Source organism: Cannabis sativa, chromosome 8 (genome assembly GCF_029168945.1).
Source record: "Cannabis sativa cultivar Pink pepper isolate KNU-18-1 chromosome 8, ASM2916894v1, whole genome shotgun sequence".
Taxonomy (NCBI): domain Eukaryota; kingdom Viridiplantae; phylum Streptophyta; class Magnoliopsida; order Rosales; family Cannabaceae; genus Cannabis; species Cannabis sativa.
In genome coordinates this window covers 39484163-39511177 of record NC_083608.1, presented here as the reverse complement: position 1 = coordinate 39511177, position 27015 = coordinate 39484163, and the positions used below count along the sequence as shown (strand labels likewise).

The following is a 27015-nucleotide window of genomic DNA, read 5'->3' as shown; positions in this document are numbered from 1 at the left end:
AATGGTATTTTTCTAGTGTCCACATTAGTTGTTGGAAGACGAAAGCAGAGATATAGCTCTAGCACAATCTTACACAATAGTAAACCTCCTCAAATCTAGCTCAACCCCTAGTTTGATTGTAACGCCCCGATTTCCCGAGACGTCACACTCGCTAGTCCGTTTAAAACCATTTATAATAAAAACAATAAACTAATTTATTGAAAATAATTAAAGCATGAGATCTCATTATTTTAAAACAAAAACACTTGATTCATTTACAAATTTTTAAACATTAATTTTTACAAAAGTAATCGAGCCATAATCTTTAAAGAAATATTCTTAAACCAAAACATCGTGACAATCCCCTAACATGTAATCCATGCCTCGAGCTCGCCACCCTCACTGTATAGTTTTGCCTTTACCTGCACATAGAGTACCCGTGAGCTAACGCCCAGTAAGAAGAGCTATGTAGGACATAACCCCCCCAACCAGATAACATAGTCATAAGTATAACAATATTACAACATCAAATCAATTCATACCATACTTGCATACATATAACAACATGTCATATCACATATTATTCTTACATACAATACAACATCATATCACAGTGTAATCTTAACGCATGCTATACTCACACACATAACACATAGTATCTTATCGCACATTGTCCTCACATACGATAATCTACTCCCACTCATGTTGATCAGACATGAAGTGTAACTTGCCCTGCCTTGTGCTGTTCTCACACTCGGCATCCAATAGGGCAATCCCTTCTCACAAGTTGTACTCACCCATGATAGGATAACCTGCAAGTAAACCCATACAAGCAGCCAAAAACATATCCTGCAGTGCTATGCTCACACCAGCAGCAAAAAAACATATCCTATAAGTGCTATCCTCATACAAACAGTCAAAAGCCTTATCACTATCACACACTAATAACATTATCTTAAAACAACAATCTACCATAGAATAAAACATGTAATAATACAAACCCATAATACAGTTGTATGTTTCAACATACACCCTGTGCACAGATGTCCACTCTTCTTACCTCAGTTGTTAAGAACACCTTCTTGCTACTCCAAGCACCTCAATAAATTTTCTTGTTGAGTACAAGATCCTCAAATCCCACTGCTTAAGACTTGTTATCTCGTCACTACTACATATAACAACACATGGTTCAAGGCCCTAACATTAAAATTCGTACTCTTACAGTACAACAGAAAGATCACTATTTTTGACCAACAACTATACTAATTCAGTGAAAGTTGTCTTCATAAAAATTATAGGAAATTTTATTATCTTTCTAATGATATAAAGATCATTAAAAATAGATTAAAACTGAGTGAGTTATGATTCTTTTACTGAAACTATTTCTGAGAAGGAATATGGAGTAACGAATTACACAACTTAGCAAAAATACAAACTTTTGTCATTGAATGGTTCAGAACTAGAAGATAACATCTTCATCAAAGTTTTAGGAAATTGAATTCCCTTTCCAATGATATAAAATTCTTTGAAATTGGAATTATATTCAAAGAGATATTATAATTTTACCAAAACAGTTTTGCAAGAACAAGATTCTAGAAACGAATTACATGATATTGAAAAAACTAATTTTTTGACATAGTATGGCTTCGAATTAACAAAACGTTTCTTCATAAAACTTATGGGAAATTGAATAAGCTTTAAAACCATATATAGATCATTAAAAATGAATAAGAATTGAGAGAGTTATTGTATTTTAAGTGAAAGTACTTTTTCTGGAAATATAAAGAAAACGAATTACAACAATAGCAGAAAGATGATGATTTTCAACATAGAAGAACACCGAATTGGTCAATAGTTTCTTGATAAAAATTTTAGATAATCGAATAAGCTTTCTAACGATATAAAAATCTCTAAAAATGGATCAATATCAAGAGAGATATCATCACTTTACTGAAACTTATTTTTTCTGAAAACGAAAAATATAATAGGTCCGAACCCTAGATAACATTTAGAATTATTGAGCAAGAAAATATTTCATACCTCTTCACAACTTTCTATTTGATGTCTCAAGCCCACAAGCCTTTATTATAAATCCAAAACTTTAAGAATGAATATAGAAAATAAGAAGAAGTGTGGAAGGTTTGAGAGGAGCAACCATGAAGAAGAATGAAGTTTGACTAATTGGTTTGGAGAGGAAAAATAAAACTATGATAGTTTAGGGTTTGATAAAAAGATTATGAGATATCGTATTCTGATAGGTTTAGGTTAACTAAAAAATAATAATATATAATAAAATGCTAAAATATTATTAAATCAACAAATATCTAATTTTTAAAATTTAAAAGTAAGCCCTTTATCACGTAACTTTAGGCTCAGTTTTCACCTAGAAAAATTCCGAATTATGATATAACTATTTCTACAAAATTTATAGATCTTTGAATTATCTTTCCAACGCCACTGGAATCATCTCAATCGGAGCTCTAAAACTCTAGATATGGTCATTTTAGTAAAATAGTTTTTAATCCTGCGAATTTATCCAAACCTACGAATTTTTTTAACATTAATTCCATTATAATGTTATTTAATGCACTTCATACAATAAATTAAACCCACTAAATAATTTATAAAACTCTAATAGACTTTCATATTGGACTTTAATTGAGTAATTATCCTAATTCGTAAAAACACCATAATTTTACCTTGACACTTACTATAATTTCAAGTATGTTTAGAAATCTATCAATACTATTTTAAGCAATAGTCTCTATTCACTATTAGTAGAAATAAATAAATACTTATTCTCACACAAATTGTATAACAAATAAAATTTAAAATATATGTATATTTTTACCGGGTATTACATTGATCCCTTCTTGAATGGCTAGGATTTCTATTAGGATAGGTAGTTATATCTTCTGTTACAATTATGTTATTACAACTTGTAAGTTAGTTTCTAACTAACTCAGCTCTTCTCATTCCACTGCCTTTGTTAAAGCATTTCTATCTTTGTAATATGTACATATTTCATATTAATAAATTTATAGAGATAAGCTCTAGTTTTCTTCCGCTAATGGTATCAGAAGTTAACATGTGATTTTTCAAGAAAAGTCAAGAAGCTTCAAAGAACTCAAACAATCAACAATGGTGAGAACTCATGCAACCTTTTTAGCTACTACCACTGGCCTTGATCCAGTGGTCGATGCCACGTATCTAGTTGCTCCACCACCATTACAAACCTCAGCTGGTATTACACGGGTAACTTCTCACCGAGCTTCGAATCACCCTGCTTCGAATAATCGACGAGCATATGAAAATGTGTATAGTCCCTACTTCTTAAGCATGAAGATCATCCAGGGCTTGCTCTAACAATTCTGGTCCTCATCGATCAAGACTTCCAGCCATAAAAATGCAATTTTAAGCTTTCAATTGGTGCAAGAAACAAAACACCATTCCTCAAAGGTACTCTTTCGCAACCGCCTTCTACTTTACCACTTTTAAGTTCTTGGATTCGCTGTAAGAAAATGGTAATGTCCTAGATCTTACATTTTGTTTTCACTGAGATCAAGAGTAGTATCACGTGTCTTGATACAACTGTTGAGATTTGGGCAGTCTTTAACAATCGATTCAATCAGGGAAATGGCCCTTCTTGGATCTTTGAATTGAATGAATCGATTATTTACCTTTGACAAGGAGATAATTCAGTTGGTACTTACTTCACCGAGTTGATTGCTACGTGGGATGAGATCAGACAATGCATCGGTGACGTGGTAGTCTAAAATCTCTCTAAAGTTTTTTTTTTTTTCTCTTAACTCTCTCAATCTTTTAATTTTTTATTAGAGCATAAATTTACAAATTAATATTATTATTTTAATAAATTTTCTATAAAAATATCTATCTTAAATTAATTATTTTTTTAAAAAACACATAATAATAAATATAAACTAAATTAATAATATTAAATTAAATAATTATTCAATTATTTATATATATATTCATAACTATATATATGTGTGTGATTTTTTTTTACTTTGCAGAATATATGAAAATCGTTTTTTTTTATAGAAAGAATTTATTATGAATCAAACATTATAAATTGAAAAAAAAAACATGTGTGAGATTATGAATTAAATTTTTTCATAATGCATTATTTGTATATCCTGATCATATAAAGTTGATCAATAAAATGCTACATGTAAGTATAGTATTGACCAAACTAATAATTCTTTTAGAAAAGATAATTTTAAAAAATGAAAATTAATTAAAATAAATTCATATTATTAAAAAAAAATAAAAAATATTATATACATATTAAATGAAATAAAAATCAATTTTTCAATTTTCTTCCAGCCATATTATCTTTACAGATTAACAATAAACTTTTTTTTTGTAAGGAAGATTAACAATAAACTTTGATTCTCGATTCAAATGTTATTTTTCAATTCTACTTTCATATATTCAAAATTTTCATTCTATAAATTTTCTACTAATATTTTTAATCAATGAAACGAAAATACAAACTTTAATTTCCGTATAAAAAATTAAACTTTCAATCCCAATAATCAATTGAAACAACATCAAATTTCAAGTTCTCAAAATCTATATAAATAAATAAATAAAAACAAACACAAACTCAAATAATAGAACTCCAGTAAAATATTAAAACTCAAACATTAAAAACACACAATAAAATTCGAACTCAAAACTTAACACACACATCAGAATAACAATTAAACCATAAATGAGAATTTATGCTACTATTTTTTAAATTTCGGTATTTATTAGTAACAAATTTAATATTTTAATTATTTATGTTACAATTTTTTTCTATAATAAAGTTAAAATTTTAATATAATTTTACTAAGTAATTATTATTAATTAAAATACACAATTTATTTTGTTATATATAATTTAAAATATTTTATATATCCGCCTCGAAACGAGATGTTTATTAGTTCCCATATATATGAAAAATCCCCTATTTTTTTTTTTTGAAATTAAACTCTTATTAATAATAATCGAGTTTAATACATCAATAGAAAATGATAAAAAAGTATCAATCCAAGCTCGTTCACAATCCACCCTAAGTGCATGCGCAACTAATTCATGAACGGAGACATGAACTAGGGATGCCTCAAGAAAACTGGAAAATAAACTAGCCAAATCAGCTAAGAAAGCGTCCAAATCATTACATCAAGTGAAACACTTAGAAAAAGCAGAGATCAAAACTAAACAATTGGACTCTTTAAATGAATAGAAAACTCTAACAAACAAGAGAGACCACTCTAGCCCTTCCATCACAATAACTGTTCTTTGATTGAATAATTGAAAATTTCCCTACAAAAATAACAAAACAAAGAATGAGTTCTTACAAAATATCTAGTAACATCAAGTAAAATAACTATAGAAATAATCATAAAATAAGCAAAGAAAAACAAAAACTTATCTCATGTAAGTAACTCCAAAAGTGACTTTGACAACCTCCACCAAATAAAATAAATAAAACAAAACAAAAAGTACCATACTATAACCTAACATACACAAACATAAAAAATAATCCAAATATATTTAAATTACCAATAATTAGTAAATTTAAAAAATTAACCAACATATACTATAATTAATTAATTTAACAGTAACAAAAACTTTTATAAAATTTGAAATTTGTATTAACACCTTATAAAAATAACAAACTTAAAGATTTGAAAAAAGATTCTCAAAAATCAAAATAAGTTAAAAGGTAAAAAAAAAAAAAACCAATAAAAAATAGATATTGTAATTACAATTTAGATTAAAATAATAAATTAGATTAAAAATTTTACTATGAAAAATTAGAGAAGGCTTAGCTAATAATTTGTTTGAAATACTAATAATTGACTACAAATAATTGAGAGGATGAGAGTAATTAAATAAAAATATTCTTTGTAAACGGTAAAAAAAATAATTACAGTTATATATATTTTAATATATAATAATTCTGTAAAAAAATTAAAAATTAATTAGGCACGTAAAGATATAATAAAAAAAATCTCCACCACTTTCAACAAACCAGCCAACTAGTCATTAGTAACTCCTGCATGAGTAACTACCCCTGGCCATTTTTTGAATAAAAATCATAAGATTTATTAATTAATAAATTCGTTCAAAACAATAGAACGCACTTTAGAGGAACAGTCCTCTAACTGAAGCACACGACCTCTAGAGAAACAAGAGTCTATTGCCAAGCAATGAGCTAACGTATTTGCAGATTGTTTTATTAAACACAAATCAATAAAAGATAAAGCCAAAAGCGAATTTCGAACATCTTGAACAATAAGACCAAACTTTGAAGGCATAAAAATACCGCTCTAAATTGTTTGGACACAGACCAAGCTATTTGTTTCCAACATGATTCTATCCCACGAATGAGTTGCAATCCAACACAATGCTTCTTTAATTCCTATTATCTCAACAATTTCGGGTTGAACACATCCAATCTTCCTCTTCTTGAATGCTTCCACTATAGCACCATGATGATTCTGAGCTACACAACCCATGCCAAAAGACAAGACTCGAACCAAAAAAAATTAAAAGGAAAAGACTAAAAAATCATGTCAAGAGACAAGACTAATGGGAAAAACTAAAAGGAAAAGACTAAAGAACCATGTCAAAAGACAAGACTAATGGGAAAAACTAAATTAGTTTCAACACATAAACACGATCACAACATTAAAATTAATTAAGGAATGAACTTCTTATAATTCTAACCCCATAAAAACATTAATTGGAATTAAACTAATAATAGTAAATTAATAAATGAAAACAAAAATTTGAAACGGATGACGTCGTTGAGCCGAACCGAACCACTCTTAGACGACTGCTCTTGAATCCCTCACAAAAGAAGACGTTGACGTGGAAATGAGAAAAATAATACCATGATTGATTATTGTCTATTGATTTGAGTTCCAAAGCTCCTTCTGTGTTTTTAATTATGCAAACACACACAAAAATAACAAAAAATTTGACAATCGCATGAAAAACCCCTAATTAGTAAGTATAGGGTTTTTATCATCAAGGGATGGTCAACTCTAAACTAAAGTGAATTAGACCTGTTTTTAAGACCCATCCAACTCATAGGTCCTAATTATTTTATTTTTTTTTTAAAAAATACACATTTATTTTAGTAATTTTTGAAAATATTATAAAACAATATATTTTTTTTTGAATTTAAATGGATCATTTTATTAATTTAAATAATCATTCTTTAACAATCTCTACTAACTCAGAAGGTGAGTTGTAGTCATAAAAAACACGAACTGACGAAAAACAAGAACTTTTTAATACATAGTCAAAATACAATTCGAATAAACAACATTTTCAGAGTTAACTTTTTAATTTGGCTAACTAAAAATTCAACTACAATGCAAATGAAAATTCAATTTTGGAAAACCTCAAGGTTACCAAAAAGTACGAATAAATGAAGAAATACAAATGCAATAGTAAAATAATTATTATTATAAATTTAGCTAAATCGTTACATTTACGCATAATCATAATTGATTAAATAAATAAATCTATATAATGCAGAAAAAAAAAATACAGGAGAATGATTATCTTAAGTTTTCTTTTTATAAGAGAATCATTATATTATGTTGCTTGTAGAATTAGAAATTAGATTCATGGTCTTTGCACTTAGCTACATTGTGGAGTGTTAGCATCTCCCATTGATGTTGTGTGTAAGCATTGTTATTAAGCATCACTAATGTTCAACATTTTTTATAGGTGACACTTTATAATTGATTAGCGATATTACTTAAAATTTATTTTCTTAAGTTATATGTAATATTATACTTAATTATACTATATGACAATGAGGAGGCACCAATAATACTTTTTAACAATTTTCAATTATCTATGGAGTAATCTTTACTACATATGCATTTTGGTCAACATTTTAAACTAATTTTATGAATATCATTGTCTAAAATGGGCAATGGCCATGTAGCATTATTATTATTATTATTTTTTTAAAAAAAATTACTTTATTACCAATCATTTTTTGGAGAGAATATATAATTATAAAATTTAATTAAAAAGTTGTCTGTGGGACTATGATGGACAATTTTTGAAGTTGTCCACTATAAGCTAAACATCAGTCGGTTTGGTCAGTTTTTTTCTATATAAAAATTTAGAATTCGATTTTCGGTCTGGATTGGTGCAATTCGAAAACCGATCGACCAATCCAGATTTTATCTTAAAACTGACCGTTTTGAACCTCAGTTTGGTCGGTTTAAACCGCCCAAACTGAGGTTCTTTTTTTTCTTTAAAATATGATCCAATTTATTCTACAAACACATTATTCTACATTCTACAACTACAAACATACAAATTAATTGTTCAAAAACTAATTATCTTATTCTTTTAACTTTAATATTAATAAAATAATAATATATTATTAGTAACAAAAGCAAAAAAAACTTAATAAATTAATATATATGTATAACGGTCGGTTTTAGTTTTTTTGGTCGGTTTATTATAAAAAAAATGATCGTTCAATGACGGTTTTAACCGTTAGCGATTTTTTCAGTTTTTGGTTCCGTCGGTGTCGATTCCAACAGCGTTCGGTAGGTCAGTTTGAACAGTTTTTTTGGTTTTTTGAATTTTATGCTTAGTCCTAATATTAGAGTAATTTTTGTAGGAAAATGTGCTAAATCTTATGTGAATGAGAGAAAAAATAATAAAAAAAATTAGGATGATGTGTGTATTTTGACAACTATGGGTGTTGCCCCCATTGGAGATACTCTATTCATCAACTTTCTATTACAACCTCTTAGTTAACTTCCGTGCTTGAAAATATATTTTATGGCGGTGTTTGTTAGTTACAACATCATCGCTTTAAAATTTTGAAAAATTTCAAACAATTTACAGTGCCGAAGTTATGTTTGAAGTTTTTTTGAATACACGTAGCAAAAATTCTGTTTTGTTACTGTAAACTATTCAGAATTTTTTAAAAATTTATAATGATGATATTGTAATTCTAACTAATACCGCTATAAAATTTTTTGAAAAAAAAAAATACCGACATGTGATTTTGGACGTAAAAGTTGATTAAGAGATTGTAATTAGTACTTCTCAATATAAAAACAACAAATGAGTAAATAAGGTTGATGTTTCGACGGTTTAAGGTATATGAGGTTAGGAATTGATATTTGACCTCCTACTTTAAAATAACCCTCTATACCATTATACTAAACATAATTTTGATATATTCTCTTATGGGTGACTATTCAATGGTTACATTTTTATTGTAACCATATGGTTACATTTTTCTTTAACCTGTAATAGTAGGTTACTAACAGGTAGACTTTCCTTTTTTAGATTTAATTAATTATAATTAACTATTTTCTTAAAATAATTAATTAAATAGACATTCCTTTTTAGAATTATTTAATTATAATTAACTATTATCTTAAAATAATTAATTAAATATTTAACAAGACCTCTTTTAGCAATTAATATTTATATATAAATTCTTACTTGAATTATTTTAATAATTAAGCCATTTAATTATAATATTTACAATAAAATTTATTTTTTTTTACAAAAGTTAAACTTCTTTTGACACAAATTAAAATTCTCTTCTTATAATAAATTTTCAAATAATTAATTATTTTTAAATGATATTTAATTATTTTGTTACAATTATATGAACTAAGTATGAGGTCTCAAGCTAATCAATCGATAACAAGTGCAGTCATTTTTTTTTCTAAAAAATCCTTCAACTTATTTCATTTTTTAATTTTTAAATATTTAAATAAAAAAATTAAATAATTAAGTGTAATAATTTAAAATTAAGATTACATGTATAATAAAATTTAAATTATGAAATTATATGTGTATAATTTTAAATTATAAAAAGTTTTGCTATAAAATTTTAAATAATTTAAGTATAAAAAAATAAATTGCTAAAAGATCCTTATATAGTAATAAATTGAAAAAAATTAATTAATAATTATAATTAATTTAATTTTAAAATATAATTAATCTTAATTAAAGTTTTATAAGGAAATAAATGATTATGTTACTTTCAGGTTACAAGTTATTTATTATTTATTTTTATTTAATTTCCAAATTAATCGCAACCATTTAATAGTAATCCAATGACTACAAAAAATGTAACCATGATGGTTACAATAAAAATGTAACCATTAGAACCTCCTCCATTCTCTTATTACTTAATATTTTATTTTTATATTAATATTTTTTTTACAATTTTGGGCCTTTGAACATTTGGAAGCTCAAAGCGCACGCTTTGCTCGCCTCATCTCAGGATTGGTAGTCCTGTGTCTTATGACTTGATACAATTTATTCATTATTTTGATAAAATAGTTTTTATATATATATATATATATATATATATGGAGGAGGTTCTAATGGTTACATTTTTATTGTAACCATCATGGTTACATTTTTTGTAGTCATTGGATTACTATTAAATGGTTGCGATTAATTTGGAAATTAAATAAAAATAAATAATAAATAACTTGTAACCTGAAAGTAACATAATCATTTATTTCCTTATAAAACTTTAATTAAGATTAATTATATTTTAAAATTAAATTAATTATAATTATTAATTAATTTTTTTCAATTTATTACTATATAAGGATCTTTTAGCAATTTATTTTTTTATACTTAAATTATTTAAAATTTTATAGCAAAACTTTTTATAATTTAAAATTATACACATATAATTTCATAATTTAAATTTTATTATACATGTAATCTTAATTTTAAATTATTACACTTAATTATTTAATTTTTTTATTTAAATATTTAAAAATTAAAAAATGAAATAAGTTGAAGGATTTTTTAGAAAAAAAATGACTGCACTTGTTATCGATTGATTAGCTTGAGACCTCATACTTAGTTCATATAATTGTAACAAAATAATTAAATATCATTTAAAAATAATTAATTATTTGAAAATTTATTATAAGAAGAGAATTTTAATTTGTGTCAAAAGAAGTTTAACTTTTGTAAAAAAAAATAAATTTTATTGTAAATATTATAATTAAATGGCTTAATTATTAAAATAATTCAAGTAAGAATTTATATATAAATATTAATTGCTAAAAGAGGTCTTGTTAAATATTTAATTAATTATTTTAAGATAATAGTTAATTATAATTAAATAATTCTAAAAAGGAATGTCTATTTAATTAATTATTTTAAGAAAATAGTTAATTATAATTAATTAAATCTAAAAAAGGAAAGTCTACCTGTTAGTAACCTACTATTACAGGTTAAAGAAAAATGTAACCATATGGTTACAATAAAAATGTAACCATTGAATAGTCACCCATATATATATATATATTTATATATAATTAAAAAAGATCTAGGAACAGAGGCAAAAACTCAAATTAAGGGGGCCAAAATGCAACAGAAAAGATTAAACAAAGTCAAAACATAATTTTTTAAAAGAAATTAAAAGAAAATATAAAAAAAATAATATAAATTTTTAAAAAATATTAAAAGATGAGGGGGGGTCATGGCCACCCCTCCCTACAACATAGATTCGTTCAATTGGTGCACATTCTATCCTCACTTTTTCGGTTTAATAACAATTTTGGGGACACTTTTTCGATTTAGTAAGGCACACAAACACTTACTACTCCCAAATGAGCGCTAATAAAGCTACAATAAAAAAATAGAAATGTTAAATTTTAAACATGCTATATTCTTTGTTTTTTTAATCTATTATTTTTCTAAAAAAATTAAGATTTTCTAAAACTCGGGGTGTGTATAGGGAGTGATGTATCTCAAACATAATATAAGGAAGTTTCAATAAAAAAATTAAAAAAAAAAAAGAGTTTATAAGAGTGCGTTTGGTAACACTTTTTTAATCAATTTTTTATTTTTTTTAATTAGAAAAGTGAAAATATTTTCCAAGAACATGTTCTATAAAATTGTTTTCACTTTTCAATTTTTTAATTAAGAATCAAAATTTTAAAATTTTAAAAACAAAAAAAATCACTTTTAAAATTTTTTTAATCAATATTTTGGTTCCGATCCCAACCTTGACCTTGGGACATGGACTCTGCCCTAGCCCGTCCCTTACTCGGACCACAACCTCGGCCCTAAACTCGAATCTAGACCTAACTTAAATAAAATAAAAAAAAAATGAAAGTTATAGAATATATTTTTATTTTTTATTTTTAAAATTAATAAAATAAAAGTAATTATAGAATATATTTTTATTTTTCAAAAAAGAAGATAGGAAAAATTTATTTCCCCTTTTTAAAAAACAACTCACATTTACATTAATATGTTGAAAATTTGGCAAACTCACATGATTATATTCACTTATATTGACATAACAAATCTACCTTTTTTTTTTCCTTTGATAAAAATTGTCTACAAATTTTCACAGAAAAAAAAAATGTCAATAAATCCGCACATCAACAAATTAATTTATTCTTTATTGTCTATTATATAAAAAAAAGCAAATTAATTTATTGTCCTATAAAAAACAAATTATTATTATTATTATTATTTTAAGTTGCAGAGTAGGAGCAGCATTATAGTTATTATTATTAGGTTAATTAGTAATTTTTTCCCCGAACTTTGACATGTACTAAATCGTGCCCCTGAACTTTTCTGGCCGTTAAAATTTCCCCCCGAAATATTGAGATTGTTAAATTTAAGGACTTTTGTCTAATTTTAAGAAACAGTAAAATTGAATAAAATTAGAAAAAAGTCCTTAAATTTAACAATCTCAATAGTTCGGGGGAATTTCTAACGGCCAAAAATATTTAGGGTACAATTTAGTACATGTCAAAATTCGGGGAAAAAAATTACTAATTAGTCTTATTATTATTATTATTATTATTATTATTATTATTATTAGGGAAAAAAACAGAAAAATACAAAAAAGGAAAAAAAATTACAAAAATACTATGGGCCGACCCATTAAACATTTATACAGTCCACATACAAATATTTACAAAAATACCACATGCACTAAACCTTTAGCTGCACGGAGCGAACAATGAAGCTGACATACCTTGATCGTTTCAAAACCGCAAAACAACTAAAATGAAACCAAAACGAAGAAAATACAACCATTAATTCCGGCGAAATCAACTGGAAAAGAAGACCTGCAATGATCTAAATAGAAATTTACGAAAAAAAACCAGAAAAACTGGGAAGAAATTAAAATTACACAATTATTTTCGGTTTTATTCGATCAAAACAACTCCCCCTAATATCGAAATCCGGATTCATGAAATGTAGATCTGTAACAAATAGATCTAGAGCTCCCCCCGAATCCAAAACAAGGTATGATGTGAAATTTTTTTTAAAAAAAATCTCATGAATAATAGATCTACGTTATATATAGTTGCATTTTGGTTGATTATTGGTTTCCAATGTGGAATATATTTTTAAAAAAACAGAATAAGAAGAGCAAATTTGAATTAAGGGACAACACGTTACGTATAAGTCTGTTTATTTTTTGTTTTGGTTGCATTATAGTTGCATTATCGTTTTAAGATAGTTTATATAATATGCAAGTAGCAAAACTATAATAAAACTACAAAATAACTGTAAACAAACTAAAATACAGAAAAAACTCTTTGAACATCAACATCCATGATAAATTAAATTGTTACCCATTGATGATATACAAATGGATAGGAAACAACTAGACAAAAACATATTTCCAAAAAAATAGTACAGAACGTGTTTACACTATTAAAAAGCGTGAAAAAACTAATACAAACTTCGAATAGATCAAATGAAAAACCGAAATGAAAAAGAATAAAACATACGGAAAAACATAAAACGAGAAAAAAAAAAAGACAACAAAATGAAACAGTTTTTAAGACTAAACAAACGAAAATGAAAAACCCATAAAAAGAACAAATAAATTAAACTAAAAAAATAGTAGCCCTAAAAAACCAAACGAAATGCTAAAATAAAAAACCTAGAATAGTAAAATCGAAAAACACAAGACACACAAATGGCAAATACAAACAAATTTTAAATAGGGGCGAAACCAAAAAGAAACTAAAATCAAACCTTATACTGAAGACCAACTCCATCTTGATCATTTTTTTTAGCATCATCTTGAGGAATTTTTTCATGGGCTGCCACCTTTGATTTCTTCTTTGGAAGAGCTCGCCCACGTTTCGACAATGGAGCAAAATTAGAGTCATCATCCTCAACAACATGTCGTTTACCCTTGTTTCTATTAGCTAAAGATTTCAACTCCATTTTAGAAATTTTTTTTTGAACAAGGGAAGGAGTTGATGAAGAATAAGTTACAACCATATTTATATATTAAGAGAAAAATAAAAAGAGAGAAAACGGTTGATGGGAGTTGAAAAAAAATTTGAAGAACAAAAAGAAGAGTGAAAATGGAGTTGTGATTGTGAAGAGGGAAGTGTTAGCTATGAAGGTTATTATTTTTTTTAAAAAAAACTGAAAAAGAAATAGAAAATAAAAGGAAAAAGAAGAGAAAAAAGAGAGAAATGATGTATAGAGTGATTGATGTAATGCATCAATCAATCAATCACGTGTCAAAAAAGGTTGAATTGTGTGTGCATGTGGTAAAATAGTAATAAAATATAAAAGATGTGTAAAAAAGTTGGTTTAGCCGTGTATAGATATTAATGTAATAAATTTATCATTTTAGATTTTTAGTGTAAAAATTTCTTATTATTATTATGAGAAAAGCATATTAATTAAATTTTACAAAAAAAAATAAATGAATTAAAAAAGCTATATAAGTTAGGGGATATTGTTATTTCATAAAAACGCGTTATTGCTGCATTGAAATACCAAACAACTTTCTTTGAACACAAAAACCAACTCCAACTGCTTAATAAGAGAAATGGGGAAGAGAGAGAGAGAAAAAAAGGGGAATTACTTTTTATTAGTTCTGAGAAAGTTAAAAATTAATTAAATTAATATTATTGACTCAGCAAAATAGCCGGCAAAGCCGTCTTCTTTAGTTAAAAATCATTATTTTTTATTTCATATCATACAAATATATTAATAATATGAATCGATTATCTTTTGAATGCGCGTTGAACGATCAAACCAAGCCACTCAACAAGCTTTCTCCTCTTTCTTGGTAACTAAGCCTCTTCCCATTTCAATTCATCATATTCACTTTCTTTTTTGTTGGGTATTCAACGAAATTTCGTTTCCTTCAGACCCTTTTAGCGTATTGATCGATCATCCATCGTTGTTTTTGGGTTTTATTCAATCCACATGGCGGAGTACGAGGGTGACTGAATTCAGAGACTTTTTTTACTGGGTTTGTTTGAATTCGTCAAACTTTTAGGCATTTTTCTTATAATTGGGTTCGTCTTGGGGTCTTTCGTTAGGACCATCATCTGAATTCTAAATAGTTGTGAAGTTTGACGTTGGAAAGTTTTTACTTGGATATAAGAAGTAAAGATAGTTTTTCAAGAATTTCAAATATGAATTCCTTGAGTGGTTATTGGTAGTTGATCATTGGGTGATATTCCTTTTTTATGGAGTTGAAGAAAGAACAAGTTTTTGGGAAGTTTGGGATTGGTTTTGGGTTCTGATTTCGCTTGTGGAGTGGGGTTTTGTTGGGGAGTATCTTCTATTTGTTTTTGAGAAAATGGGTTGTATTTGTTCAAAGACATCTGCTGTCAAAGACAGCAGGGAAAGCCCGAGAAAGATATTGTCATCTTCAAACAACCAGTACTCGGAACTGAAGGTCTCAAGACACAATTCTTCAAAAAGAGAAGAAGGGGTTTGGACAAAAGAGAGACTGGATGGTGGTGATGTCAAAGTTATGTTAATTGATAAGAAAATCAGTGGCTCTGTGAGAATTTATGAGGATCAGGTTGAGATGAAGAAGACAGAGAAGACTGAAGTTGCTGTCTTCAATCATCCCGGGTTTGGAAAAGTTCCAAAGGCTACACAGGGAGAGCAGGTTGCTGCAGGTTGGCCGACCTGGCTTTCTATGGCTGCACCTGAAGCTATCAGTGGATGGTTACCACGCCGTGCTGATACTTTTGAGAAGTTGAATAAAGTACGTTTGTTCTTTAATTTAGATTTTCCATTAGCCTTTTTATTATAGTGTTGACTAATGTTATTTGAAAAGAACGATTTAGATTACTCACTAAATTCTGTGTGTTGAAATTTTGCTCCATGTAATCCTTCTATCTTGTACTTTTAGATTTTCTTTTTTATGACCATTTAGAAAAGTGTAAAGCAATTCACTGCAAGTATTTTGATAGTATGCAAATTTAAGTAAATACTGAAGTATTACTAGGGAATTGATTGCTCTGGTTTGTTGTTTTTGTATTTTGATGACATTATTTTTTGTCAGATTGGTCAAGGAACTTATAGTAGTGTTTTCAAGGCTCGTGATGTCATTAACAATAAGTTTGTTGCTTTGAAAAAAGTACGGTTTGATAATCTTGATATTGAGAGTGTCAAGTTCATGGCGAGGGAAATCCTTCTTCTAAGACGGCTTGACCACCCTAATATTATTAAGTTGGAAGGGTTGATCACATCACGTACCTCTTGCAGCTTATACCTTATATTTGAGTATATGGAACATGATCTTACTGGACTTGCATCTCGTCCTGGTATAAAATTCACCGAATCCCAGGTACTCATCTTGTTAGAGTTTCTGTTTGTTCTGGTATTATTTTGTCGTCATCAATGACCATTTAACAAAATTATGCAGAAAGAATGAATATTTGGAAGTTTCCTTTTGGTATGATTTGATGCTTAAACTGTAATGTGGTGCCTAAATTTCTTTAGGTTAAATGCTACATGCATCAACTTTTGAGCGGACTTGATCATTGTCATAGTCATGGTGTTCTGCATCGTGACATAAAGGGTTCGAATCTTCTTATTGACAATAATGGTATCTTGAAAATTGCGGATTTCGGCTTGGCAAGTTTTTATGATCCTCATAATAGTGTCTCATTGACGAGCCGCGTGGTTACTCTTTGGTATAGACCACCGGAACTTCTACTTGGAGCCTCTCATTATGGGGTTGCAGTGGATTTATGGAGTACTGGTTGCATTCTCGGAGAACTATATTCTGGCAGACCTATCTTGCCTGGAAAAACAGAGGTAAATGTATACATTGTTGAATGTTAGTAGCCTTTCGTTCCATACACTAATGAATTTAGAACATTATGCTATACTAGATGTCACTTATATAAACTCTTTTTTCTTTTGTAGGTTGAGCAGCTACATAAAATCTTTAAGCTCTGTGGCTCGCCATCTGAGGAATATTGGAGGAATTTGCACTTACGCCATGCAACAGTAATGAAGCCTCCACAACCTTACAGACGATGTGTTGCAGAGACATTTAAAGAACTTCCTGCTCCTGCTGTGCAGCTTATGGAGACCTTGCTTTCCATAGATCCTTCCAATCGAAGGACAGCATCTTTTGCTCTCAAGAGTGAGGTGTGAATTCTCTTTCGAAATATAAATAAATATTAACCTAATTTAGCATGTTTCCATGCTCTTTTAATATTTATGACAGTAGATACAATACCAAAATGCGTTAGCTTTTGGTTGATAGGAAAAGGAGAAAATGGAATCATTTTTAACTTTAGTAGCATCTATTATCAAACTAGTGCCACAAAAGGTTTTTTTTTTGGATAGATTTAGTCACACCAAGCACAGTATTTACCCAATTACCAAAACCCAGTCACTATATATAAATCTTAATATATGTCCACTTGCTTTTTAGTTATATCTTATGTATATGCCCACTTTCTTTTTTAGCTGAATTTTGTGCTTATGTTGGCTTACCTTCAATAAAAATATTAGAAGGGTGGTGCATCAAAGATCTAGAGTACTAATCTTATTTCAATCTTCATACCAAAACTATGGCATTTTCTAGGGAAAAAAAATCTTTTAAGAAAAGAATATAAACAAGAAAGATTTGGTGTTTTTATATTGTGTTTAATGCATAATTATTGAGCCTGATCTTTAGCTATCCTCTAACTTTGAATATTGTTTCACAGTTCTTTACCACAAGCCCTCTTGCTTGTGATCCTTCAACTTTACCCAAATATCCTCCCAGCAAGGAGATTGATGCTAAATTTCTAGAGGAAGAAGTTAGAAGGTACATGTTGGAACATTCTTTTTTTGGTTTGAAGAATTGAGGTTATTTTTAAGGATCTATGGTCTTCTATAAAATATAGATTCTTGCATTTTTAATGCACCTATTGCTAATATTTTATGAAAGATTAATGGTTATGTATCAGTTCCCTTTTACACTCCTATTTACATTAGACAGAAGCATTTGTGTATTTTCTAGTTAATTATTTATATAACTTGTACAGACAAGGAGCAAGGGGCCACAAGATTGATCTTGAAAGAAGAGGACAAAGGGAAGCTCAAGCAATTCATGCAGCAAATGCTTATGCTGGGGTAATCATGTCATCTTTTAGTTTCAAGTTACATTGTCCTGTTATAAACTAAAGAGAGAAAAATGGAATGAATAGAAAAGAAGATTGAACTTAGATTTTAAACAAAAAAGTTTGATGTTTGAAATCAGGATATTACTTGAACTGTATTTTGGAACTATTGAAATCTCATTGGCATTCGAAAAATACTTGTTTGAACCAGTACACTAATGTATTGTACCATGTAACATTTTCTTTTTCTCTTTTTGACTTAGTTTTAAAATTTCTTTCTTAATTGGCTACAGAGAAAGCAAGATCATTCCAATTCAAAGAGCCATAGTGAAGTGTTTAACCATCGAAGAGAGGAATCTTACTCTGGATATTTGATTGATCCAACCAAGCAGTCCCGGGTTGTTAGAGATTCAAGAAAGGATTCTAGAGATGATCATAACAGGAGGACATCATCTCATTCAGGGCCACTAATTCCTGGATATGGACTAACAAGAGCTGGAAGGGACCGTAATGATCCTTCCAATGTTTCAACTAGAGCCAACTTGTCTAAGTTATCTGGTTTAGTGGCAGCTAGGACTACTGCATCATCTGAAGATCAGCAAGAGAAAGCTGGTTCCTCACACTCTCAAGAGACAAGTGATGGTGGCAGATTACGATTATCAAATAATGGAGCAGATTCTACTAAAAAGCAGGACCGAAAGCATCACTCGCTAAGAGTAGCACATTCTCGTCGTCAAGTAGATGATGGAAAAGCCTGTGACAAAGAATCAAGTCTGGTTAGTCTCATCTTTCTTTCATCCAATGCATTGTTTTGATTATTCTGTTTTCCAACATAATTCCCCTGTTGATTCGTATTGCATTGTCAAAATCATTAGTTACTGTTGATTCGAATATCACGAATATTATGTTATAATTTGCCAAGTTATATATCTGATGCATTTGTTTCTGTTTTCCTTCTCCAGCATGGTCATAACCCCAAGTCCAACAAAATTTACGTCTCCGGCCCTTTACTTGTTTCATCGAATAACATGGATCAGATGCTTAAAGAGCACGATCGCCGGATCCAAGAATATGCTCGAAGAACAAGAATCGACAAAAGCAGACCGGGTTCCCAGGGGCTAGCTTATCCAGTGTCTGCCTCTAAGCAAGTAGCTGGATAGATATACGATCCCACGGCACCCAACACATTCATTCCTTTTCACTTGTTAGAGATAATGTAGAGAGAAAACGAGAGTGACAAGAGCATGCTAAGCTCTCCTCCCGTAGTACTTACTTGGTGTGATTATTCCATGTATAGGTAGGTAAATCTAGATAGAGAGCTGTAAGAGGCCTCTCCATTTACTGCATTTAATACAGTCATAGACCCAGAGTCCTTTTTAGAAGTAATGTGAGAATGAATCCGTAATTGTATTCTGGCAATATTCATATAGTATTTCAATTTATAATAATAGATAGAAGGAGAAGAAGAAGAAGAAGAAAAAAAAGGCATTATGAATTTATTTCAAACCACACGTATGGTCCCTAGTTTTCTTTATATTGTCAGAGGAGTTGTTTTCATGCATGGCGTCCAAAATATCTGGCATGGAGTAGCGGACTGGTCTGGACGTGATGTTATTCAAAATTCAGAACAGCCTTTTCCTTTTGTCAAAAGAGGAATTTTACGCTATATAATAATGTAAAACATCGTAATGACATTAATAATGATAAGATATTTTATTCTTGATAGAAAGAATGAGGAAAAGTCAAAAGAAGATGTTAGTAACGTTCACCTGTTTTTTTGTCAACCAAACGTTAAGACTTTTATGTTATCCGTCAAACTTTTCCTACAGCGCCAGCCAATTATCATAGAACAAACAAACACAAAATTTCAACACTACAATAAATGCATGTCCTCTGTATATTGTCAGTATTTTCTACTACTTTCCCTTTTACCACCAAATCCATAAACAACTTATTCATATTTTATGAAGTTAAAATTGTACTTTTTTGACTTTTTTTTTTAACTGGATTGTACATAGAGCTCTCTGAGAAATAAAAATGAAAGAGACAACAAAATGGTATTCTACTTTCCCAAAAACAATTCCTTGCATTATTCTCTCGGCTTCTCCAATGTCTCTGAAAGTTTTTGCCTTGTTCTTTCCAACCATCATAGTTATAATCCTTAACTTGAACTGGGTTTCGTCTACAACTGAGTTCATCTTCAACACTAACTTCAACTCATCCAATATTTTACTCTTTGGGGACTCTACTGTTGAGTCTTCCATCCTCAGCCTAACAAATGCCTCAACCTTCTCCCTTGGAAGATCTCTGTTCCCTACAAAAATCACCACAAAACCCAGTAATTCTTCGACTTTGGTAGAACCCTTCTCGACCTCTTTCATTTTCTCCATCGCCTCAGTCGATGGCTTCCAACCCGGCCATGGTTTTGTGTTTGTGTTCGTACCCTTTACAGGTACAGTGGGCGGGACCTCATCCCAGAATCTGGGTCTCTTTAATTTCTCCAATAATGGCGATTCAGGTAACCATATTCTCGGAATCGAATTTGATGTGTTCCAGAACCAAGAGTTCCAAGATATTGATGATAACCATGTGGGTCTAAACGTTAATTCGCTTAATTCTGTGGCTTCTCACTCTGCTGGGTATTGGGATGGTGAAGATGGTGAGCAGTTTAGAGAAACTGAGCTTAAAAATGGAGTTAATTATCAAGTCTGGATAGATTTTTTTGATTCAAGGATTAACATAACCATGGCTCCTGCAGGTCGAAGAAGGCCTCGAAGGCCATTGATAAGTGAGTCTGTTAATCTTTCTGGGGTATTCTTTGATGAAATGTATGTTGGGTTTTCTGGATCAACTGGGCAGTTGGTTGAGAGTCATAGGATATTAGCTTGGAGCTTTAGTAATACTAATTTCTCCATTGGTGATGCTCTGGTGACTCAAAACTTGCCTTCTTTTGTGGCTCCAAAAGGGTCGGTTTTTAAGTCAGAAGGGTTTATTCTAGGGATCAGTATTGGTGGTGGTTTACTAGCTATTGTGTTTTTGGTAATTGGATATGTTGTTCTGGTCAGGAAAAACAAGAGTGTGGAGGAGAATATTGAAGAATGGGAAACAGAGTATTGGCCACACAGGATTGGTTATAAAGAGATTCACCAAGCAACAGAGGGGTTCTTGGAGAAAAATGTAATTGGGTATGGAGGTAATGGGAAGGTTTATAAAGGGGTTTTGCCAGGAGGAGTAGAGATTGCAGTCAAGAGAATTTCAGTCAAGAATGATCAAGGAATAAGAGAGTTTTTGGCTGAGATTTCAAGCTTGGGAAGACTAAAGCATAGGAATTTGGTTGGATTAAGAGGCTGGTGTAGAAGAGAGAAAGGAAACTTGATTTTGGTTTATGATTATATGCAAAATGGGAGCTTGGACAACAGGATATTTGACTGTGATGAGAGTATGGCATTAACTTGGGAAGAGAGATTAAAGGTTTTGAAAGATGTAGCATCTGGGATCTTTTACTTGCATGAAGGTTGGGAAGTTAAGGTTTTACATAGAGATATCAAGGCAAGCAATGTGTTGCTTGACAAGGATATGACTGCAAGGTTAGGAGACTTTGGCCTTGCCAAGATGCACCATCATGAGAAATTAGCCAGTACCACAATAGTAGTTGGAACTGTGGGATACATGGCTCCTGAAGTGGTTCAAACCGGTCGGGTCTCAGCTCAAACAGATGTGTTTGGTTTTGGAGTACTTGTTCTAGAGGTGGTCAGCGGGCGAAGACCGATTCAAGAAGGATTGCCAGGCTTGGTGCATTGGGTATGGAGGATGATGGAGGAGACAGGTGAAGTAGTTTGTGTTCTTGATGAGAGGATAAAGAGTAAGGGTGGATATAACATGGAAGAAGTTGAGAGAGTGCTGTCCTTGGGATTGTGGTGTGTGCACCCTGAACCCAATGAGAGACCAACAATGAGGCAAGTTGTGAAGTTATTGGAAAGGAGTGTTGGTGATGGTGTGACTGAAGAGGAGGGAATGGAAATGAACAATTTGCTTGAGAAGATGAAAGAGGCTGCGGCATCGTCGTCTAACACTCGCCTGAATAACATTGGTGGAAGAGGGCTTCACCCTACTTTTGATGAGCTCAAAAACACTCTCTCTACTTCCATGTCTCTAAGTGGCTCGGGTCCCATTCAGGTTGGCCGGTGAAGATTTTGTTGTTACTGTCTTGTGTCTTGCTTTTGAAACATTGTTGAGACTTTAGATACTGGCTTCTTGAGTGCTGCCATGGAATTATTAGCTGCTTTGTATGATACAAATTGTATATCGATACATTTCATATTTATACCGATTATAAATACAAAATTCGTTAGTTCATTTTTTTTACACTCAATGCTGAGAACATTGCAATGTTGGTGGTACCAGTTGGTTTGTCTGTTTATTGGTAATAGGACTTGGATTGAATATGATCGTCGAGTTGTACTTAACATATTTATTTTCATGTTTAATGTTTTCAAATCCACCATTACCAACAACTTAATGTTAGCATCTAATTAAGGAAATGTCAAAATAATGAAGTTCATTAAAGTAATTAAAAGCTAAGGTATGGTTGCGGGGATAGCTCAGTTGGGAGAGCGTCAGACTGAAGATCTGAAGGTCGCGTGTTCGATCCACGCTCACCGCACTATCTTTTATTCTTTTTTACCAGCATAAATAGAAATGTAGTTCTACTCCTATTAATCTTTTCCAGGTCATTTTTTTTTACTTATAATAATGTCTCATTATTATCTTTTATTTGGGTCATAGTATCTCCTATTGCCTTAGAGAGGAATTCCAGAAAACATTTAATTAGTATAGATATATATTTTCTCAATGTATACAAAGTTAACTTGTGTTTGGTCGAACAGAATGTGGTACCTTTGATTGGGAATTGGAGAGGATGGGAAGTTGAGTTGCAGTTTAACAGAGGAGAGAGAAGAGGCATGATTAGCAAGACCACTGATAAAGGATTAGTTAGGAGTTAGTATGTTAGCTTTAGTTAAATTCTGTTTTAACATAATTAGTCTCAGACTCAGAAGCATTTTAACTTTTGTAAAGGAGTGTTTTTGATGGTGTGTGACTGAAGAAGAAGAGGGAATGGAAATGAACAATTTGCTTGAGAAGATGAAAGAGTCAGACTTGTGATACTGGTTTCTTGAATGCTGCTATGACGTTATTTAGTTGCTTAAATTGTATCTATACATTCAATATTTATACTGTTTATTAATACAAAATTCGTTTGTTCATTTATTTTTACACTCAAAGCTGAGAATATTGCAAATTTGTTAGTAGTAGTAGTACCTGAATACATTAGAAAAGTTCCTAATTAAGAAATTTTTAAATTGTGATAAATAAATAAAGTTACTAAAGTCAATGTAGCGGGGATAGCTCAGTTGGGAGAGCGTCAGACTGAAGATCTGAAGGTCGCGTGTTCGATCCACGCTCACCGCATCATTTTTTGTTTATTTATTTCCTGTCAATTAACGTCATACCATATTTTGACACTAAACATGAAAATTGCAATTGGAGAGAAAGTGAGGGTTTCTTTAAGAGTTTGGAGAGAGAGAGGGACCATAGGCATAGATAAAAGTGTAGTCCTTTTTGTAAATAAATTAGGGAAATTTACACCTACTACTGATTTTTTCCATTTTATTACATTTATACTGTGCCACGCTGGAAACAACATTTGTACTGTTTTTTTTTTTTTTTTTTTTTGGCAGTTTACTGCCTTGAAACTTTAGCTGTGTTTGGTTATTTTCTTCGGATTCCAGAGTACATAATTCATTACCAATTTCTTCATTGCTTCATTTTTCCAAAATATTTTATAATAATAATAATAAAATAAGAAATAATGGGTAGTTGTGTCTCCCCACTTCAAAATTTAAATTTTTTTGTTTTATTAAAATGATTGATTTGGATGTGAGATGTGACAACTCTCACACACACTACTCAATAAAGCTAACCCTCTCATCAACTTTATCTATTTATTTATATTTTCCACTCTAAACAAAAACCAAAACCATTTACAATTCTTTTTCACCTTTCTCTGCAATCCCTTTGACTCTCTACATCCCTCCCCCAAGAAACCTAAACCTCTTTGTTGAAACCATGGAAGATGCTCTCAGAGAGTCCAAACCTTACACTGATAGACTCTTCTCTAGAGCTCGCCGTGTATGGTCATGGATCTTATCTTGGGTTCTTTGTGGACCAAGAAGAAGAACAAGGTAGAAAAAACACATACACAACAGAATTTTCAATTTCAAATCATTACCCTTTTGTATATACAACTCAAGTTTCAATTTTTTTTTTTTGGGTTAATTTTGTTATTATTGATAATAATAATAATGATGTGTGTGGACTATGATGGAGTTTTCTTCTTGTGTGGGCATCTGTTTGTTTGTTTTTTTTTTCTTTTTATTTTGTTAATGTAAAATTTGCCCACATATGAATGAGCAATAGTTATAATTTGGTTTGTGTAAAGTTGAAAACTTTAGTTTGTTTTTGTGTGTTTTATTATTTATCAAATCATGAGATGTTTGAAACAAAGTAAAAGATGCAAACAGCCAAAAGAAAGTTCAAAAGTCTCCCAAATCTGATAAGGTTTTTTTTCTATTGTTCTTGTATTGTTTTAAGAGTTTTTTCAAGTTGATTATATTTCTATTTCTTTTTTTTTTCTTGCATGTTTTTTTTTGTTAGTCTTTTTAATGTTTTTTTATGCTTGTTGTTTATGTTCTTTAATTTTTTTTTTTTGTGTTGTTTTGGTAGTGTTTTCTTATGTTTTTTTATAGGATGGGAATCCAAGTACACCCGATCGAAATACTACCATTCCAAAGTTTTTTTATGCTTATTTTTTTATGTTCTGTATTTTTTTTTGTGTTGTTTTAGTAGTGTTTTCTTATGTTTTTTTATAGGATTGTCACCTTCTCTTGAAATAATTATGTTCTTTTCCCCATTGTCCATTGCTCTTTATGAGAACTGATATAGATTTCATGTCCTGTCATTTTTTACAATATTTCATTTATGTGGCCTTTTTTTCATATTAAAACAATAGTAAAATAACACTACAAAACAGTAATTTGTTGTTGATTTAGTAAATTTTTCTCTTTGCCAGATTTTATGGTTTTTCCCCGGTGTTTTCATGATTCTGGTGTTGATTTGTCCGTCCCCAACCACGAAGGAAGTGACGTTTGTGCTATGTTACTGTTAACAGTATAAAAGTAAATATTTTAGGTCTGAACAATATAAAAGAAAAAAAAAAGGCTTGGACAGTAAAAAAGAAATAATTGCCGTGTGGCAGTATTATTGTAAAATTTGGGAAAAAAACAGTATTTTTGTAAGTTTCCCATAAATTACTAGGGCTGTTCATCAAACCGCCCGCACCACACCATAAAAAAATGCGTTTTGAAATTTTTTGCGGTACGGTCGCGGTTTGAATTTTTCCTAAACCGCACGGTGCGGTGCGGTTTGCAGTTTTAAATTGTTAATATGCGGTTCAAACCGCATTGCACTGCGCCGCATATTATAAAAATACCATTTTTTATATTTATTTAGGTCTAATATGTGAATATTCAACTTAAAGTCTACTAATTATTGTATTGTTGACACTTAATTTTTTTTTTCATATTTATTTTCAAGTCTTATGGTATTTTGACAAGTTTTGCTTAAAGTTTATTGTATTTGTGATAGTTTAATTATTTAGTGATAGTCCAAACTGCATAAACTACAAAACCACACAGTACCGCACTATTTTTTGCGGTGTGATTTTTGCGGGTTTTTAATTTCGCGGTGCGGGTGCGGTTTGAAAAATTTTAAAAACCGCATGTGCGGGTTGGTTTGAAAAAATAGTCAAAAATCGCACCACCCGCACCGCGAACACCCCTAAAAATTACTAAATTATATGAAAAACTGTTGTGCGGTTTTTATAATGATAAAAAAAACGTTAATTAGGATTTTTTTCTTTGAATTTTGACAAGTACTAAATCACGCTCCTAATTTTTTTGCCGTTAAAAATTTACCCTGAACTATTGAGATTGTTAGATTTAAAGACTTTTGTCTAATTTTATTTAATTAGACTATTTCAGTGATTGTTTATAGTAATATTTAGATGAGATCCTGGATTTTAAATGTAAAAAAAAAAACTAATTTTTATGCATAAAATTAAATTTTAGAATTTTTTTACTTTATATATTTATTTTTTACTTGTTTTATTGTAAAGAATTAAGAAAAAAAATATATAATTTTATCTTTGAAATGAAAAAAATTTAATTAGAATTTTCGCTTCTTGAATTTTGTCATGTACTAAATTATACTTCTAAATTTTTCAAGTTAAAATTTCTCACACACTATTGAGATTATTAAATTTAAACTTATGAGGCTATTAAAAATTTCTCACAAACTATTAAGATTGTTGAATTTAGAGACTTGTGTCAAACTTCTTGCTATGATTCTTATAGTCCATGCACTTTTTATACTCAAATTAAATAAAATTATTTTAATAATTTGTTTCTTTTTACTGTATTTTTTCTTGCTTTATTTATATATTTCTCAAACTGTTATAAATCATCCCTTAATAATTTGTGTTTTGTTTTTTTTATTTGTTTGTCAT

The 27015-nt window shown here is 29.8% G+C and overlaps 3 protein-coding genes and 2 non-coding genes across 5 annotated transcripts; 4 read left to right on the top strand and 1 right to left on the bottom strand.

Moving 5' to 3' along the window:
- Positions 1-12885: 12885 nt before the first annotated feature.
- Positions 12886-14798, bottom strand: LOC133030301 (uncharacterized). Its single transcript, XM_061102916.1, has 2 exons — positions 14041-14798; positions 12886-13051 (listed from the first exon to the last, which is right to left on the bottom strand). The coding sequence occupies exons 1-2, from the start codon at positions 14290-14292 to the stop codon at positions 12962-12964; spliced, it is 342 nt and encodes a 113-aa protein (XP_060958899.1). The 5' UTR covers positions 14293-14798; the 3' UTR covers positions 12886-12961.
- Positions 14778-19901, top strand: LOC133029040 (probable serine/threonine-protein kinase At1g54610). Its single transcript, XM_061102915.1, has 8 exons — positions 14778-16033; positions 16334-16618; positions 16774-17091; positions 17203-17430; positions 17997-18097; positions 18318-18405; positions 18686-19168; positions 19355-19901. Exons 1-8 carry the CDS (start codon positions 15617-15619, stop codon positions 19550-19552), a joined length of 2118 nt encoding a protein of 705 aa, XP_060958898.1. The 5' UTR covers positions 14778-15616; the 3' UTR covers positions 19553-19901.
- Positions 19902-20016: 115 nt separating this feature from the next.
- LOC133030300 (probable L-type lectin-domain containing receptor kinase VII.2) lies at positions 20017-22764 on the top strand. The gene has a single exon (XM_061102914.1). The coding sequence runs from the start codon at positions 20430-20432 to the stop codon at positions 22578-22580; it is 2151 nt and encodes a 716-aa protein (XP_060958897.1). The 5' UTR covers positions 20017-20429; the 3' UTR covers positions 22581-22764.
- A 218-nt stretch (positions 22765-22982) lies between these two features.
- Positions 22983-23055, top strand: TRNAF-GAA (transfer RNA phenylalanine (anticodon GAA)). The gene has a single exon. It is a non-coding gene; the product is annotated as a tRNA-Phe (tRNA).
- A 733-nt stretch (positions 23056-23788) lies between these two features.
- TRNAF-GAA (transfer RNA phenylalanine (anticodon GAA)) lies at positions 23789-23861 on the top strand. Its single transcript has one exon. It is a non-coding gene; the product is annotated as a tRNA-Phe (tRNA).
- Positions 23862-27015: the final 3154 nt, after the last annotated feature.